At 43.7% G+C, this 18838-nt stretch overlaps 1 protein-coding gene across 1 annotated transcript in view; it reads right to left on the bottom strand.

Moving 5' to 3' along the window:
- LOC134356082 (transcriptional activator GLI3-like) overlaps positions 1 to 18838 on the bottom strand; it is a 471736-nt gene that overhangs the window by 289025 nt on the left and 163873 nt on the right. Inside the window, exon 3 of the mRNA XM_063066656.1 lies at positions 5586 to 5828. Within this exon, the coding sequence (XP_062922726.1) occupies positions 5586 to 5828 (243 nt within the window). The remainder of the gene's footprint in view (positions 1 to 5585; positions 5829 to 18838) is intronic.

Here is an 18838-nt window from a genome sequence, read left to right as displayed (position 1 = left end):
TCTATACTGTAATTTACGGTTTATATTATTAAGTATTGCAATGTACTGCTGCCACAAAACAACAAATTTCATGACATATGCCAGTGCCAATAAACCTGATTCTGATTCTGAACTACGATGGCTGCAGCCTGTAATTTCCCTTTTAAGGGTGTACTTTTGAACTGACGCAATGATCCGGCACTTTTGCAATTTCCTGGGAGATTCGGAAAACTAGACTCTCGAGAGCGCAGGTATAACGGGATGGCCATCGCCGGGGGCAGACGCTGGCATTGAGGCCTGGTAGTGGAAGACCAGCCTGCGGTCGGCTCCATTAATTCACGCTGCTTAAAGCGTGAGAGAGCAAGATTAAAATCACTGAGGGTGAGAATGGAAAATACACAGGTGTTCAGCACCGTCTTCCTGCGTTTGACCGGTCTCCCTCTCTTCTCTCTCCTACCATCGGGCAGCAGGTTCGGGAGTTTTGGGCCCCGTGCCGTCAGGTTCAGGATCAGTTGTTGCCCGGCAGGAGAACGGGCTCCTGAACAGGCTTCACTCGCCTCAGCACTGAACGGGCTCTGCGGCTCTGGATACACTTTCAGGGGCTCTGCAGTTCATGTTCCTTGTGTTTTTGTTTACTTCTTTCAATATTTGCACGATTTGTCCTCTTTTACAAATTGGATATGTGGTGGTCTTTGTTGTGTGTGTGTGTGTGTGTGTGTGTGTGTGTGTGTGTGTGTGTGTTTTTCGTGAATGCTCTTACCTTTCTTTGCTTTGTGTGAGTAGCTGCAAGAAAATGGATTTCAAGGTTATTTATGGTATGCATTGATAATATCTTTGAAATTTGAATGTGAGATAAATAAATGAATCTAAATCCAAGTGTCTCTGATGAACAACCTACTTGCACACTCAGATTTTCCAAGCCACTGTCACTACAGGTCAGACATCGAACATGCTCTCATTACTAAACCCCTCTCTCTCTCTGATGATGTGGATACTAAAGTGACTCTCAACTTTCTGGTCATGGCCACATTCCAGTTGAGTAGCAGCTTACCTGAAGAACCCAGAGCCACACAGACACATTTGCTGTGAGGACTTCGACATGCAGGTTTAAACAATGGCAGGCAGATCACTGTGACACATCTCCTGAGATCATGAATTTCTCCAGTGCCTGAGGATTTTCATGGCTGGAGGGACCTAGGGTCTCACCTCCTACCTGACTCATATTCGAGAAGGTTAGGTGAATCTCACTTGACGTCCTAAACTTGCGCACCCTTTGCCAATGTGCTGATGTTTTCTCTCTCTCTCTCTCACACACACACACACACACACTCTCTCTCTCCACCCCATTATTTCCCTCTCTCTCTGTCTCTCCCTCTCTTTCTCTTTTTCCACTCTCTCTCACTCTCCCTCTCTCCATCTCTCTCTTTCATGGGAGGACCATGGGAGGAAAGGAAGGAGAGAGGTGATGGGCAGGAGAGGAGAAGTGAAGGGGTAAGAGGGGAGCCAGAAAGGGGAATACCAAAAGGGAAAATTATTAGAAGTTGGAGCAATTGATCCATGAGTAGGTGCTGCCTGAACTGCAGAGCTCCTCCAGCAGTTGGTGCGTGATATTCTTTCATTGATACTTTTGAAGTGACCACAGAATAGCATTCGCAAACTAAACCTATTAGCAAGGCACACATGCAGAAGGAAGTTTTCGATTTATACTTTAAAGATTCGGTTGCCCCTTTCCAGAAAAAGTAGCCAAACTTAGATACCCTTTTCCCTCAGCTACAATTAATACTTTTTATATGATCTTACAGATCCAAACAACAATAAACCTTGCACAACAGAAGATTAGACAAGAGAGAAAAAACAAAGAGGAATGGAACTCTGATTGTGTCCCTTGCTTCCATTTTTCCCTCACCCCCACGTAAACGTAAGTAACTAAAATACAAAGGGATTCAAGGCAGTTTAAATGATTCAGCATGGACTAGGTGGACTGAAGGGCCTGTTTCTGTGCTGTAGCTTTCTATGACTCTATATCTCTAGTGAATACTGTCCCTGTACTATATCTATGTCAGTGTAACTTGCACGTAACCTCCTCCATCTCTATTGCTTGTTATATGACTCTCTTGTCCACTCTAACCTCCTCATTGATTTCCCTCTTGCACGTAGGACAAGTAGTACACCTGCCCCTACACCTCCTCCCTCACCACCAGTCAGGACCTCCACCTTCCAGGTGAGGTGACACTTCACCTGCGAGTCTGTCAAGATCATATACTGAATCTGGTCCTCTCGGTGAGACCCAACATAGATTAGAGAACTGTTCTGTACAGTACATGTGCTTCATCTGCCAGAATAGGTGGATTTTCCCAATGGCCACCAATTTCAAATCTACCTCCCATTCCCACTTCTTATTCTGGCTTCTACGCCCTTCCTTTCAAGTCCTGGTGAAGGGTCTTGGCTCGAAACATCAGCTGGTTATTTCTCTCCATAAATGCTGCTTAATCTGCTGAGTTCCTCCAGCATTTGCATGTGTTGCACATTACGTTTCTCATTACCAGTTGAAACACTTCCTCACTGTGATAAACATAAAAGACTCTGCCATTTTCACAATTAAACTAATGGCGTGGTAATCACAAGCAATCGACATTCCATTTCTGAAGTATTCAAATCTCAGCAAATTTCACACCAACCCATTTTAACTCTTATAGAGCTTTAGACCAAAGAATCCTCAATCAAAGATTTCTTTCTAGCTTGGAGCTGCAGTCACCCCGAGCTTGCGGATAAAGTATAGTCCATCTTGAATTTACAAGGATCCTTCTCTCAGCAAATCTTAATGTTGTTCGGCCTTGCACGGGCTAAACATCATACTTATATTCAAATTTTTGCTTTGTGCACATCATGTTCTTACTGAAAAGACGGATTCTGTCATAAGCGCAAGAGTTTCTCCAGGTGTTGGAAATCCAGAGCAAAACACACAAAATGCTGGAGGAACTCAGCAGGTCAGGCAGCATCAATGGAAAGGAATAAATAGTTGACATTTGGGCTGAACCTCTTCATCTGGACTGAAGAAGGGCTTCGGCCTGAAAAGTCGACTCTTTAATCCTCTCCATAGATGCTGTCTGACCTGTTGAGTTCCTCCAGCACGTTCTGTGTGTTAATCTGTCATCAGTAGTTTCATCTAATACATGTGTTCCCAGCGTTTTTTATGTCATGGACCCCTACCATTAACCAAAGGGTTTGAGAACCCCTCATCTACTTGGTGCTGGCTATTTGGAAAAATCTAACATTGTTCATATTTTAAAAGTGCAGTGAAATGCTGGAAACTAATTAAATATAAAAAGATTCAGACTATTGTGTAAATTCAATATTCTCTCAATGGGAATTGAAGTGGCTTCACTTAACTTCATTTGCTTAAGAAGTTCATTCTGAACCACACAGCAAACAGTTTAAGACCAGAAGACATTGGAGCAGAATCAGGCCATTCAGCCCATCAAGTCTGCTCTGCTAATCCATCTTCACTGATTTATTATCCCTTTCAACCCCATTCTCCTGCTTCTCCCTCTAACTTTTGACACCGTTACTAATCAAGAACCTATCAACTTCTGCTTTAAATATACCCAATGACTTGGACTCCACAGCTGACTGGCAGCAAGTTCCACAGATTCACCAGCCTCTGGCTAAAGAAATTCCTTCTCATCTCTGAGCTAAATGGATGTTCCTCTATTCTGAGGCTGTGACCTCTGGTCCTAGACTCCTCCACTATAGGAAACATCCTCTCCACGCCCACATTATCTAAACCTTTCAATGTTCAATAGGTTTCAATGAAATCCACCCCTCCATTCTTCTAAACTCCAAAGAATCAGGTCCAGAGCCATCAAACACGTCTCATACATTCACCCTTTCATTCCTGGGATCATTCTTGTGAACTTCCTCTGGATCCTATCCAATGCTTCCACATCTTTTATAGATAAACGGCCCAAAACGGTTCACAATACACCAAATGGGAAGAAGGTGATGACTGTAGGTGCTTCCTTAGACATTCGCTAACATCTAATGAACAGTGAAACCAGATTCATGTGTCAAGAAAGAGGCGGTGGAATTGGGGAAGGCACGATGGTCTTTTAGCAAGACAACATATATTCACCCAGTGGATAACTAAAATGCCTCAAGATATTTAAACAATATTGCCTGAACATCCTTAATCTTTCGTGACAAATCAAATCAGCAAAACTTTACTAGTCAGCCACCTGGTAGACAAGCTTAGTAGTCAGTGAGATGGTGTATTGTCATAGAGGACTACAGCACAGAAACAGGCCCTTCGGCCCATCTAGTTTGTGTCAAACTGTTATTTTGCCCAGGCACACTGATCGGCATGTGGACCATGGTCATCCTTATCTCTTCCATCAATGTACCTATCCAAATTTCTTTTAAATGGTACAGTCAAACCCACATTCACGAAATCCATTGGCAGCTCGTTCCACACTCTCACTGCCCAGAGTGAAGAAGTTTCCCCTCATGTTCCTCTTAAACTTTCACTTTTCACCCTTAACCCATGACCCTATAGTTCTGGTCTCAACCAACCTCAGAGAAATAAACCTGCTTGCATTTACCCTATCTATAACCCTCATAATTTTGTATACTTCTATCAAATCCCCCTCAGTCTCATATGTTCTAGGCTTCTGCTGCTACATTAACACATTCTTAGAGAACATAGAACAAGGAGTACACTATAGGCCATTCGGCCTACGATGTTGTGCTGACCTTTTAACCTACTCTGTGATCAATTTAACCCTTCCCTCCTACACAGCCCTCCACGTGTCTATCTAAGAGTTTCTTAAATGCCCCTAACGTATCTGACTCTACCACCAGCCCTGGCAGGACGTTCCACACATCCAACCATCGTGTCTAAAAAATCTACCTCTGAAATCCCCCAATACTTTCCTCAAATCACCTTCAAATTATGCCCCTTCATATTAGCCATTTCCGCCCTGGGACGAAGTCTCTGACTATCCATTCAATCTATGCCTCTTATCATTTTGTACACCTCTATCAAGTCACCTCTCACCTTCTTTCACTCCAAAGAGGAAGGCCCTAACTCACTCAACCTATAATACATAGTGTCATCAGCACCACTATGTGCCATGTCGTATGACATGGGCGATCGTGGTCTTTGACCATGATTGCTCTTGGCAAGTTTTTTTTACAGAAGTGGTTTGCCATTGCCTTCTTCAGGACAGTGTCTTTACAAGACGGGTGACCCCCAGCCATTACCTATACTCTTCAGAGATTGTCTGCCTGACGTCAGTGGTTACATAACCAGGACTTGCGATATGCACCAGCTTGCCCATACGACCCTCCATCATGTGGTCCTGTGGATTCACGTGACACTGAATCGGAGGGCTGAGCCGGTGCTACACCTTGCCCAAGGCTGACCTGCAGCTTAGTGGAGGCAAGGAGCGTCTTACACCTCCTCTGGTAGAGACGTACCTTCACACTGCCACCCTATATACAGTATATTATACTAACTGTCCCTCAGAAATTTAACATGCATTGTCAAAACATCTTTATGCAAAATGCATCAAAGCATCTTTGGTCGTTTATATTGAGACCATACTTACGGTAGTGTGGGTCCATATAGCCGTTTCTTGGATCCATTGTAAACAGCGCCCCGCGGTATGGGATGGAGGGCTCGGGTATGTGTGACAAAGAGCCATGAATTTCCTTCTTTATTAGAGAAGCCCTGTCTTCACTGGAGGTTGAAGGCTCTTCACTGATTTTGTTGAGACTCTGCCCGCCGGTGTGAGGCTGCATTGCCATTGCGTTTCTCCGTTCTCTGTGGTACATGCCAGGACTTTCCTCATCTGAAAGAAGAACACACTCCACAAATCAGAACCAGAATCACTACATCAGTGCAGAACAGTTCCTGTTCACCTGACACGAGAAGAACAAATTTTAATCTTGCTGTTGCTAAGATTGTGATGTTGTATAAACACAAGGGATTCTGCACATACTGGAAGTTCAGAGCAACACCCACACACATGCAGACGCACACACGTGCAGACGCACACACACAAAAAGCTGGGGGAATTCAGCAGGCTAGGCGGCAGCTATAGCGAGGGATAAACAGTCGACTTTTTAAAATTAATTCATTTTATTAATTTATTGACATACAATACAGAATAGGCCCTTCGAGCCTTTCCCCCAATTTAATCCCAGCCTAATCAAGAGAAAATTTACAATGACTAATTGACTTACCAATTGGTATGTCTTTGGACTGTGGGAGGAAACCGGAGCACCTGGAGGAAACCCACACAGTCACAGGGAGAGTTACAGGCAGCGGCGGGAATTAAATCGGGGTCACCTGTACTGTAAGGTGTTGAGCTAGCCACTATGCTACAGTCTGACACCCTTCATTGGGACTGGAAAGGAAGAGTGAATCTCATTCTAGCTTCTTTCCCCTTCCTTTCCAGTCCTGATGAAGGATCTCAGCCCAAAATGTTGATTGTTCATTCCCCTCCATAGATGCTACCTGGCCTGCTGAGTTCCTCGTGCATTTTGTGGGTGACGTTACAAGAACACATATTAACTTCCACACTGAAATTTAACCATCATTCAACTCTGTAGTAAGCAGGAACAATACACACTCTATGCTCTGCCTGTACTGCAAATAAGTCATTGCTGAACAGATACTTCGTCGATCCTTTAGAAAATCTAAACTCTCTTCTCAAAGTTCATAAATAAATTTAGGGTTTAGGGTTCGTGGATTTCGGGTTTCCGTCTCAATGTACAGAGCTTCAGGATTTAAGACGTAGTGTAAAATTAAGACCTGTGCAGCACGGTAGCAGAGTGGATAGTGTGACACCTTGCAGCACCAGTGATCAGCGACTGTGGTTCAATTCCCACCACTGTCTGTAAGGCGTTTGTACGTTCCCCCCCATGGTCACGTGGGGTTCATCCGGATGGCCCCATTTCCTTCCACATTCCAAGTCAGAGTTAGGGTCAGTAAGCTGTGCTCATGCTATGTTGACGCCGGGAGCATGGCCAGACCTCTACTGTCCGACAGGAATGGAGATCTGCATCCCTGACTCGGTCTGACCTACACAGGTGCACCACAAGGCTGCGTGCTAGGCCCACCGCTCTACTCACTAATGTTCTGTAGTGATCAATAAACCAATTGATTGAAATCAGATGACGTTGCCTAGTATCTCAGGTCTAGGTGAGACCGTAGCCCTGCCAACATCTGCTCTGTGACACTCCTTCTTTGCCATCTCACCCACACCCCTCCCGCGGCACTCCACCTTCACCATTTCCAACATCCTTTGCTCCCGCCAAATCTACAAACTCGCTGTCTACTCCTTGTTGACAAATACAGGACTATACAGAAGTCTGAGGCACCCTAGCTGTATACTGTATTTGTGCCTAAGATTTTTGCACAGTAGTGTAAATGGTGACCTTGAAGAGGACCACAAACTTGTCACGGTTTGGAGGCTTGTATGCCTGAATGACCCAGAGAGCTAGGCTGGTTGGAGTCAGCGCTTTATGCTTTGGGTCTTGGTAGGGTCACCCATGTCAAACAGGTCAAAGGGTAGAGGCCAGACTAAGAGTGGTCCACCGGTCCCTCGGGTTCCAGGGTTCAGCTCAAGGTTAACAACCCTGACTAGTAGAACAAACCTGTTACAGAGACAGTAATGAAGAATCAGAGTGGCCAAGGGCAGACAGTGATGGAGGAACTTCACTGTTGCCCTAAACACCAGTAAGTAAGGATATGGTGAATAAATTTGATCCTTAATCCTTGACCAAATGCTGTCAATGAATCATTTATTATTCCCTCTTTCCTTTAAGAAAGCTAAAACAAAAAGGTCCCTTTGCGAGGGTCTTGAAGCTTCACTCTCAGATGAACAAAGTTCAAAAAGGACGTACACAGTTATCTTGTGCAGGAGACAGTTGTCTTCCTGACAAAGTTAAAACTGATGAGCACAAGAATAGAGACCAATCATCGTCATCAGTTGAGCCAAATTGATTCTGCGCACTTGGGAACAAATACTGCTCGACTGCTGAAAGCCAGCTTTGCAAGTGATACACACGATAAACCACGGCAACAAGTGTGGTTGCAGGGCTTCAGGGGTGCAGTCACTGAGTAAGTCAAAGGAACAACACTTCTGCAAAATATAAGCCAAAACACATAAAACCTTCAAGTGCAGTTTGTCAGCTTGCTGAATATCAGCAGGAATGATACTACTGGGGCATCATAGTAGCTCACACGACACTTTTACAGCTCGGGACATCGGAGCTCAGAGTTCAATTCTGGCGCCCTCTGTAAGAAGTTTGCACGTCTTGCCCGTGACCACGTGGGTTTCCTCCGGGTGCTCCAGTTTCCTCCCACAGTCCAAAGATCTACTAGTCAGTAGGTTAATTGGTCATTGTAGATTGTCCTGTGATGAAGCTAGGATTAAATACGTGGCTTGTTGGGTCGGAAGGGACCACTCCATGCTGTATCTCTAAATAAGTAAAAATCAATAAAAGATAAGTTGCATAAACATAGTAAACTCAATCAGCTAAATAAAGAATTGAAAATGTATTTATTTCTCAGACTTAATAATCATTGAACCAGTGCACCTACACTACCTTGGTATTTCGCTCTCTTTTTGCACTACTTATCTAATTTAAATTATATATATATATTTCTTACTGTAATTTATAGTTTTTATGTATTACACTGTATACTGCTGCAAAACAACAAATTTCACAGCTTATTTCAGTGATAACAACTCAGATTCAAACGGCGCACTTTTTTATTCTTGCTACAAACTGCTTTGAATTTCATTTAAAAGATTAGCTTTATTTGTCACATGAACAATAAGCAATGCGCAAAAGTCTTAGGCATCCTAGCTTTACATATGTGCCTAAGACCTCTGGTCATATCTGGGGAAGGGGGAAGGGAGAAGGGAGGGAGCAGGAAGCACCAGAGAGACATTTTGCAATGATCAATAAACCAATTGTTTGGAATCAAATGACCTTGACTGGTGTCTCGTGTGTCTGCACCTTTGCCACCCCTCCCCACTCACCCCCCCCCCACCCTTAGCACTCCTTCTCTGCCATCTATCCCACACCCCTTCCACGGTGCTCCACCTTCGCCATCCACAAAACCCTTTGCTCCCACTAGATTTACAAGCGTGCTTCTGCTCCACGTTGACAAATACAGTACCAAGCAAAAGTGTTATGTGCCTAGGACTTTTGCTCAGTGCTCTACATCAAAACATACTGTGCAATCTGTTTTCTGTGTCAAATCAAATCGAGCATTGCGCTGGGGGCAGCCCACAAGTATTGGCACAACTCCAGCGCCAATGTAGGCTGCCCTCAACTCACTAACCCTAACCCATACATCTTCGGAATGTGGGTGGAAACCGGAGCTTTGAAGAGAATGTCACGTGGTTAGAGAGAACGTACTCACTCCTTACAGGGAGGGGTGGGAATCGAACCCCGGTCAGTGATTGCTGGTGCTATAAAGCCATTGCACTAACTGCTATACTACCACACCTCAACAGCACAGGTTTGCAATAGTACAGCTCTCGTCATCAGCATCATCATCAAATGCCTGCTATGCCGCTGGTGCTTAGAACAGCATTGAAGGTCCTCCATCTCTGTCTGTCCTTGGCCATCTTCCCTATTCTGCCCAGGTGTGGTTCCGGGTCCTCATTTCTGCCATTACGTTACGGTGCCAAATTGCCATACAAAGTCTGCCTCAGGTATATTACCGTAATATTGAATTTACTTCTAGCTCAGTACAAAGAAAAACATGCATTAATCAGAGCCAGTTGATCTCGTTTGAAAATATCTGGCGTGGGGGCAATCCTCTGTAATCTCTCTCTCATACAAAGCCTCTCCCATTAGAGTCATTCAGCGGAAAAAAAACTGATTGGTGCCACGCTAAATCTAACCTGCTCATTAGTATTCGACCAGTGTGCCTCCTAGTGAACTCGTTCTCTCTTTAAGCAGCTCTGCGGAGCTTAGAGGTCAGATGGCTAATCATTAAATCAAACTAATGTCACACCATCACAATCAGCCGAACAGGGGAAAAAAAGCTTTATTATATCAGTTTATGTGAAATAAATGGTTTTACAAATGGTCCCCCAAGAAAGGGTCAACAGTGGTTTCAATCACAGGACAAACTCAACAAGAAGTGTGCATTAAACCAAGCGCTCTGTATTGACTTTAGCAAGGGCTGTACTCGACAAGCAAGCTCCAATACATTGCATATGCAAAGATCAAGGAAAGGCAGGCTTTGCTCTGCCAAGATTTGTGCACATAGGCAGTTCATTCACCTTTTATTCTCTCTTCACTTTCCAATGGTTGCTCAGTTCAATTCACCCCACACAAAGCCTGAAGACCAAACCACAATGCACCGACTGAAACAAGTTCAAAACTCGGGCCTTCTATTGTGATTGAATTTCTTAACGTCTTTTCAAATAGTGCAGAATGCCTCCAGGCTAAAGGATGAAATGGGCTAATGGTGAATTGGGAGTACTGAGCAAATTTCAGAGCCCTTGCCTCCTCGCTTTTGAGGTTGAAAGCAAACTCTAGTCTTTCAAGTTTCAAAGTCCTTTCTCCCCCTGCAGTGTCACAGAAGGATTTGAAAATAAAGTAATGGTGCACACAGCCTCCCTGATCAGAGCCCGCACTCTCTATCTGGTATTTCAACGTGGTTCTCTCAATAACAGCACAGGTATCCTCATGTCTTATCTATTAGCACTACTCAATTACGAATGAAAATAACAATTGGCGCTAAGTGTGTTTGGAGTTTAGATTAGTAACTATTCATGAGCTAATGCAAAGTATTTAATGATCAAACAGTTTCCCAGAAGTGCCGACATTTGATTCAGTGGAACTCCTGAACTTAAATAAAGGTGAAGAAGCAAGTAAATTTGACAGGGATGCTAAATACCTCAGGTCCAACCTTACGCTGAAAAGATTGTGAAAGTCAAAGTTCAAAGTAAATTTATTATTAAACTACATGTATGTTACCATATACTACCTTGAGAATCATTTTCTTGCAGTCAATTACAGGAAAATAAAGAAGTGCAATATAAATGTATTAGTTTAGAAATACAGCATGATGACAGTTTCTTCAATGAGCCTGCACCATCCTTTTACACTCATGCGACCAATTAGTCTGCTGCCCCGTACGTCTTTGGAATGTGGGAGGAAACTGCAGCACATGGCCTTGGGGAGAATGCACAAACCCCTTACAGACAGCTGTGGGAATTGAACCCAGGTCGCTGGTGTTACACTAGCCACTACACTACAGCTTTCTGAAAAACACTGACAGTCAACGTGCAAAATAAGATAAACTGTGAAAATATAAATAAATAGGTAGGCTCTCGGCCCAAAATGTCAACTGTGCTTTTTTCGATAGATGCTGCTCAGCCTGCTGAGTTCCTCCAGCATTTTGTGTGTGTTGCTCGAATTTCCAGCATTTTCTCTTGTTTGTGAAATAGACAGACAGATAATACTGAGCCTGCAGGCAGCTCAGGATATTTTACAATTGCTGTGTGACCGTGACAAGAAAAATATTTTGGTCCATGGCTGATACATTTGAGCTTCTTGCAGGGTTTTGGGGCTTCACTCAGTGATTATGTGTTACAGCACAAAAATGGACCTTTGATAAAAATAATAGCCAGCACAAATATAACTTCCAGCCTCAAAACTCCATCCAGCAACAGGGACTTATAGTAAGCCAAAAATAAGATAGTACTTCTCGCTGTCTGTCATAGCAGAAATATGGTATAACAATATACAGCTACAATTAACCGGCCAGAACTGTCGTAGGTATAATGCTTAGGTGCCACAATTTCTTTAAAACTGCAAATTAAACTTTAAATTCATGAATATATTAATATATATTAGTGGCTATAATTAATCCAGATAAAGGTTAATGTTTCCCCCACTGCAAAGCAGTGTTTCTTTTTCTTGGACTGGGGAGGCAAAAATAAAATAGTTATTTCAATTCAGCTAACTATAATCAAAACAATCTCCAACACTTATATTCAATTTTGTTTGTGAAATATCCAAATCAACCAATTAGACAAGTCAACCGTACAGTTAAGAAGAATAGTTTTCTTTGAATCTTTGAACTTTTGAAGGGACACGTCCCTTCATATATTTTACTGGTATTTTGTAAATAAACTCATTAAAAACAAACCCAGAATTAAGTGAATAAAGATGATTAAACCACTTTCCTCAAATATTTTAAAACTGCAAATCAGATAAAAGAACAACTTCCTAATAAGTAATCTCTATATATCCGAAATAATTTCATTACATCAATCCATCTTTGGAAGGTCTGAGATCTCATCTGAACAGGTGAGTCAGGACTTAGTCTGACAGAGTGGTCATAGACAATATTAAGGGAATGGATGACTTTATACAGGTGCAAAAAATCAGGAGGGGTGCAGATAGGGTGAACACATATAGTCTATTTTCCAGGGAGGCATCCGTTAGTCTTGCGAGACCATGGATCTGCGCCTGGAAAGTCTTCACTCTCCAGGGCACAGGCCTGGGAAAGGTCATATGGAAGACAGGCAGTTGCCCATGCTGCAAGTCTCCCCTCTCCACGACACTGATGTTGTCCAAGGGAAGGGCATTAGGACCCATACAGCTTGGCACCAATGTCATCGCACAGCACTGTGTGTTTAAGTGCCTTGCTCAAAGACACAACACGTTGCCTCGGCTGGGGCTCGAACTCATGACCTTCAGATCACTAGTTGAATGCCTTAACCACTTGGCCACGTGCCCACACTTCCCTTTCCAGGGAAGGGGAACTAAAAACTAGAGGGCAGAGGCTTAAGGTTTTTCTGTCATTCACATATCTTTCTAGGAGTCTCTTTTGGTAATTTCAAGTTGCAGGTAGATTGGGAAAAGCAGGTTAGTGCTGGATCGAAAAGAAGGAATTTGTATCATGCTTTCAAGTTGCTTTTCAGAGCAGCTTGTGGTTGAGCCCAATGGGGGAAAGGTAATTTTGTTTTGATTAGGGAGCCTAAGGTAAGGGAACTATTAGGAGCCAGTTGATCATAATATGATAGAATTCACCCTGCAGTTTGAGAAGGAGAAGAAAAAATCAGAATTATCAGTATTACAGTGGAGTAAGGGGAATTATTATGGTATGAGAGAGGAGCTGGCTAAAGTTGATTGGAAGGGGGCACTAGCAGCAATGATAGTAGAGCAGCTAATGGCTAAGTTTCAGGGAGCAATTTGGAAGGTGCAGGATAGATTCATTCCAAAGAAGAAGTAGAAGCATTCTAAAGGGAGGATGAGGCAACTGTGGATGACAAGGGAAATCAAAGACAGTATAAAAGCAAAAAAGAGGGCATTTGATGGTGGTGTCTGAAAAGAGGATGCTGTCCAAGTTGCATGCCATCTTGGACAATATCTCCCATCCACTACATAATGTACTGGTTGGGCACAGGAGTACATTCAGCTAGAGACCATTCCACCGAGATGCAACACAGAGCGTCATAGGAAGTCATTCCTGCCTGTGGCCATCAAACTTTACAACCCCTCCCTTGGACGGTCAGACACCCTGAGTGAATAGGCTGGTCCTGGACTTATTTCCTGGCATAATTTACATATTACTATTTAACTATTTATGGTTTTATTACTATTTAATTATGTATGGTGCAACTGTAATGAAAACCAATTTCCCCCGGGATCAATAAAGTATAACTATGACTATGAATATGACTATGACTATCACAAAATTAGTGGGAAGATAGGGAAGTGGGAAGCTTTTAAAAACCAAAAGAAGGCAATGAATAAAGCAATAAAGAGAGAAAAGATGAACTATGAAGTTAAGTTAGTCAATAATATAAAAGAGGATACAAAAGGATTTTTTCAGATATATTAAGAATAAAAGAGAGGTGAGAGTGAATATCAGACTGCTATAAAGGTAGCAATGGGGGACAAAGAAATGGGTAGATGACTAAGTGGGTATTTTGGATCAGTCTTCACCATGGAATAGACCAGCAGTATGCCAGAAATTCGAGAGTATCAGGGGTCAGAAGTGACTACAATTGCTATTACTAAGGAGAAGGTTCTTGGGAAGCTGACAGGTCTGAAGGTAGATAAGTCACCTGGACCAGATGGACTACACTCCAGAATTCTGAAGGAGGTGGCTGAAGAGATCATGGAGGCATTATTAACGATCTTTCAAGAATCACTAGATTCTGGAATGGTTCTAGAGGACTGGAAAATTACAAATGTCACTCTACTCTTTAAGAAGTAGAGAGTCCGAAGAAAGGAAATTATAGGCCATTTAGACTAAACAGCGTTTGGGAATATGTTGGATCCATTACTAACACCGAGGTTTTGGGGTACTTGGGGGCATGTGATAAAATAGACCAAGGTCAGCATAGTTTCCTTAAAGGGAAACCTTACTTGACAAATCTGTTGGAATTCTTTGAGGAAATAACAGGAAGGATAGAAAGGGTAGACAAAGGAAAGTCAGTAGATCTTTGTTACTTGGATTTTCAGAAGGCCTTTGACAAGGTGCCACATGAGGCTGCTAAACAAGAGCCCATGGTACACCAGGAAAGAAGATTGGCTGACTGGCAGGAGGCAAAGAGGGGGAATAGAGGGGGCCTTTTCTGGTTGACTGCCAGTGATTAGTGGTATTCTGCAGGGGTCCGTATTGGGACCACTTCTTTTCATGTTATATGTCAATGACTTTGATGATGGAATTGATGGCTTTGTTGACATGTTTGCTGACAATACGAAGATAAGTGGAGGAGCAGGTAGTATCTAGGAAGCAGTGACAGATAAGGAGAATGGGTAAAGAAGTGGTAGATGGAATACAGTGTAGGGTAGTGTATGGTCATTCACCTTGGTAGAAGGAATAAAGGTGAAGACTATTTTCTAAATGGGAAGAAAATTCAAAAAGTCTAGATGCAAGGGGACTTGGAAATCCTCACGCAGGAATTCCTAAAGGCTAAGTTGCAGGTTGAATTGGTGGTGAGGAAGGCAAATGCAATGTTTGCATTCACTTTGAGAGGACTAGAATATAAAAGGGCATAATGCTGAAGTTTTACAGGCATTGGTCAGACCACACTTGGAGTATAATGACCAGCTTTGAGCCCTTATTTAAAAAAGGATGTGCTGCCATTGCAGAGGATCTAGAGAAGGCTCATGAAAATAATTCTGGGAATGAAAAGTTTAATGTATGAGGAGCGTTTGATGGCTCTGGGCCTGAACTCACAAGAGTTTAGAAAAATAGTGTGAGGGGGATCTTATTGATACCTATAGAATATTGAAAGACCTCAACAGAGTGACATAGAGAGTATGTTTCCTATAATGGGGGAGTCTTGGACAAGAGGGCACAGCCCCCCAGGAGTTCCTTGCCATAGATGATCATGGAGGCCAAGTCATTGGGGATTTTTAAAGTGGAGGTTGATAGTTCCTTGACTAGTAAGGGTTTCAAAGGCTATGGGGAGAAGGCAGGAGAATTGGGGTGAGAGGGATAATAAATCAGCTATGGTTGAATGGCAGAGCAGACTCAGGATCAGAATTAGACCATTTCGCCCATCATCTCCTATAGTCTTTTTGTCTTGAGTGTCCCTAACGTATCTGCCTCTCCCACCATCCCTGGCATCATGTCCCACACAGCCACCATCCTCTGTTTAAAAAAAACTATCTCTGACACCGCCCCCCCCCGACACACACACACACACACACACAACACACACACACACACACACACACACACACACACACACACACACACACACACATTTTCTTCCAATCACATTAAAGTTATGCCTCATCCACCCTAGGACAAAGTCTGTGGTTGTTCACTCACAGAGTCATTGGACATTACAGAACAGAAACAAGCCCTTTGGTTCATCTAGTCCATGCCAGACTGTAAATCTGTATAGTCCCATTGACCTGCACATCCCTCCATAACCCTCGCATCCATATACCTATCCAAATTTCTCTTAAAAGTTGAAATCTATCCAAATTTCTCATTCAACCTATACCTCTTATCATCTTGCACTCCTCTATCAAGTCACCTCTCATCATTCTTCATTCCAAAGAGAAAAGCCCTGATTTGCTCATCTGAAACTCATTGATATGTTCCTTTAGTTTGTAAGAATTGTGCCTGTGTTTGGAAATCTTTTTGTAGTTAATAAATCTTTTATAAATCAGAAATCCTTTGTGAGAGTTACTTTCCCCTGCGTTCCCTCCTCTTTCCCTTTCTCGTCTGGTCTGCTCTCCTCTCCTAACAGGTGCCTTCTTCTTCCATAGCCCTTAACCTTTCCCACCCAGCTGGCTGCGCCTATCACCTTCCAGCCAGCCTTCTTCCCCACCCTCACCTTTTTATTCAGGTGCCTTCCCCCTTCCTCCTCGGTCCTGAAGAAGGGTCTCTGCCTGAAACGTCAACTTTTCCATAGATGCTGCCTGACCTGCTGAGTACTTGGAATGAAGGGATTAACATATGAGGAGCAGTTGTCAGCTTTGGGCCTGTATTCACTGGAATTTACAAAAATGCTTTTGGGGGCAGCGGATCTCATTAAAACCTACCGAATGCTGAAAGGACTAGATAGGCTGGATGTGGAGAGGATGTTTCGTCTGGTGGGAGTATCCAGAATTATAGGGCACAGCCTCAAAATTGAGGGGCAACCCTTTAGAACAGAGGTAAGGAGGAAATTTTTTAGCCAGAGTGTAGTAAATCTGTGGAATGCTCTGCCACAGATTGCGGTGGAGGCCAAGTCCGTGGGTATATTTAAGGCGGAACTTAATTGTTTCCTGATCAGTAAGGGCATCAAAGGATATGGCGAGAAGGCAGGTGTATGGGGTTGACTGGGATCCGGGATCAGCCATGATGGAACGGCAGAGCAGACTTGACGGGCTGAATGGCCTAATTCTGCTCCTATGCCTTCTGGTCTTATACCTCTAGTGCTTTGAGTGCTGCTTTGGATTTCCAGCAACTGTAGACTTTCTTGTGTTTGAAATAGTAAATATTGGCAGCTGGGCCTCGCCTCTGAGACCAAGCAGGGAAGCCAGCTAGTCTGAAGAGTAGGTAGATACAGTATAAACTCCCTGTAGTGAGGGTACCCATAGATACCCATCAGATAGGGCTTAAAATCTCCTTTAGTGTTTAGAGCTTTGAAGACAGTGAACCCAATACCATCACGTACTACCTCGATAATTAGTTTATTTTGAACTTTAAGGAAGAGTGCACTCATCCTGACACGGAGTTGCAAATCATCGGCAAGGAGGATGGGCTCAAAGCGGAACAATTCCTGACATCGGTCCCTAAGGCAGTGCTTTCCAGGGGCGAGCCGGCTCTGACAAGGCGGAACGGCAGTGCAATCGCACACCGGGGAGAGGGGAGGTTCAATTCCCACTGTCAGTAAAGAGTTTGTACGTGTCCCCCCCCCAACCCCCGTGGATTCCCCTCTGGTGCTCCCATTTCCTCTCTCACTCTAAAGACATGCAGGTTAGGGTTAATGAGCTGTAGGTTTGCAACGTTGGTGCCACAGGTGTGGTGACACTTTCGGGCTGCCCCCCAGCGCAATCCTGGCTGATCTGATGTGACGCCAACGATCGTTTGACGCACGTGTGGTAAGTAAAGCAAATCTTTATCTTTCTGTCACCCTGGAGAAAGCTGCGTTCAGCACGAGCATGCTCTTCGAGCTCCTTGGATGTTTGCATCTGTTTCGACGGCGCTATCTTCAAAGCTGAAGAAATGATCAAGTCGGGAAGTTTTAAATCCCAGGAAAGGTGATTTGCACCAATACATCAAGCCCAGTGCTTTCTTTTCCAAATGCTGTTTGACAGGTTACCCCTCATGGGAGCCGTAAGAGAAAAAACTTGTTAGACGACTTTGCTTGCTTCTTGGCCTTGATCACAAAACCTATTGCTGGCTCAGACATCCTGAGCTTTGTCATCTTTTCACTCAACTCCAGGCTTCCGTTCTCGAAATTGCCCTTAAAAGTTCTGGCAGAATGCATACAATACAAAACAGTGGTCCACTGGGAGCCACAACTCAGGATTGCTTTCTGCAGCAAAGTCTTGTTGCATTTGATACGGCTCCGAGAGAGACGACACAGCATTTCACTTATTTACTTGTGCTCAGGCTCAAATATTTTAAGCTCACGGGACAAGCAAGTGGTCTTTGCACAAAGTCAAGCAATTGCTCAAATTCAGTTTATTGTCAACGAAACAACATTCCTCAGGAGCAACGTGCACAACACAGTACATATAACCCACACATGCAGCACATAAAGTATTAAGGCATCCGTTAGTCTTACGAGAACATGGATTTGCGCCTGGAAAGTCTTCGCTCTCCAGGGCATAGGCCTGGGCAAGGTTGCATGGAAGACCAGCAGTTGCCCATGCTGCAAGTCTCCCCTCCACGACACCAATGTTGTCCAAGGGAAGGGCAAGGGCCGATACAGCTTGGCACTGGTGTCGTCGCAGAGCAATGTGTGATTAAGTACCTTGCTCAAGGACACAACACGCTGCCTCGGCTGGGGCTCGAACTCACGACCTTCAGATCGCTAGTCCAATGCCTTAACCACTTGGCCACGTGCCCACATAAAGTAACATTACCACAAATCAATTAATAAATAATAAGGTGCAGCTTAAATGGTTTGGCATGGACTAGATGGGCTGAGGGACCTCTTCCAGTGCTGTGCTTTTCTAGGACTCTGTGACTATAACCCTAAAGTACACCTACGAACCAAGCCTCAAAATAAACAGTATAATGCTACTAGTGTTTCCTAAGTGTTGAGAGACCTGGCTGGTGGCAGGAAGAGCAGTACCTTCAGCCTGGGAGAAGAAGCTGTTTCCCATCCCAGCAGCCCTTGTCCTGATGCTC

This window comes from Mobula hypostoma, chromosome 1 (assembly GCF_963921235.1).
Source record: "Mobula hypostoma chromosome 1, sMobHyp1.1, whole genome shotgun sequence".
NCBI lineage: Eukaryota > Metazoa > Chordata > Chondrichthyes > Myliobatiformes > Myliobatidae > Mobula > Mobula hypostoma.
This window is presented reverse-complemented; position numbering and strand designations above follow the sequence as displayed.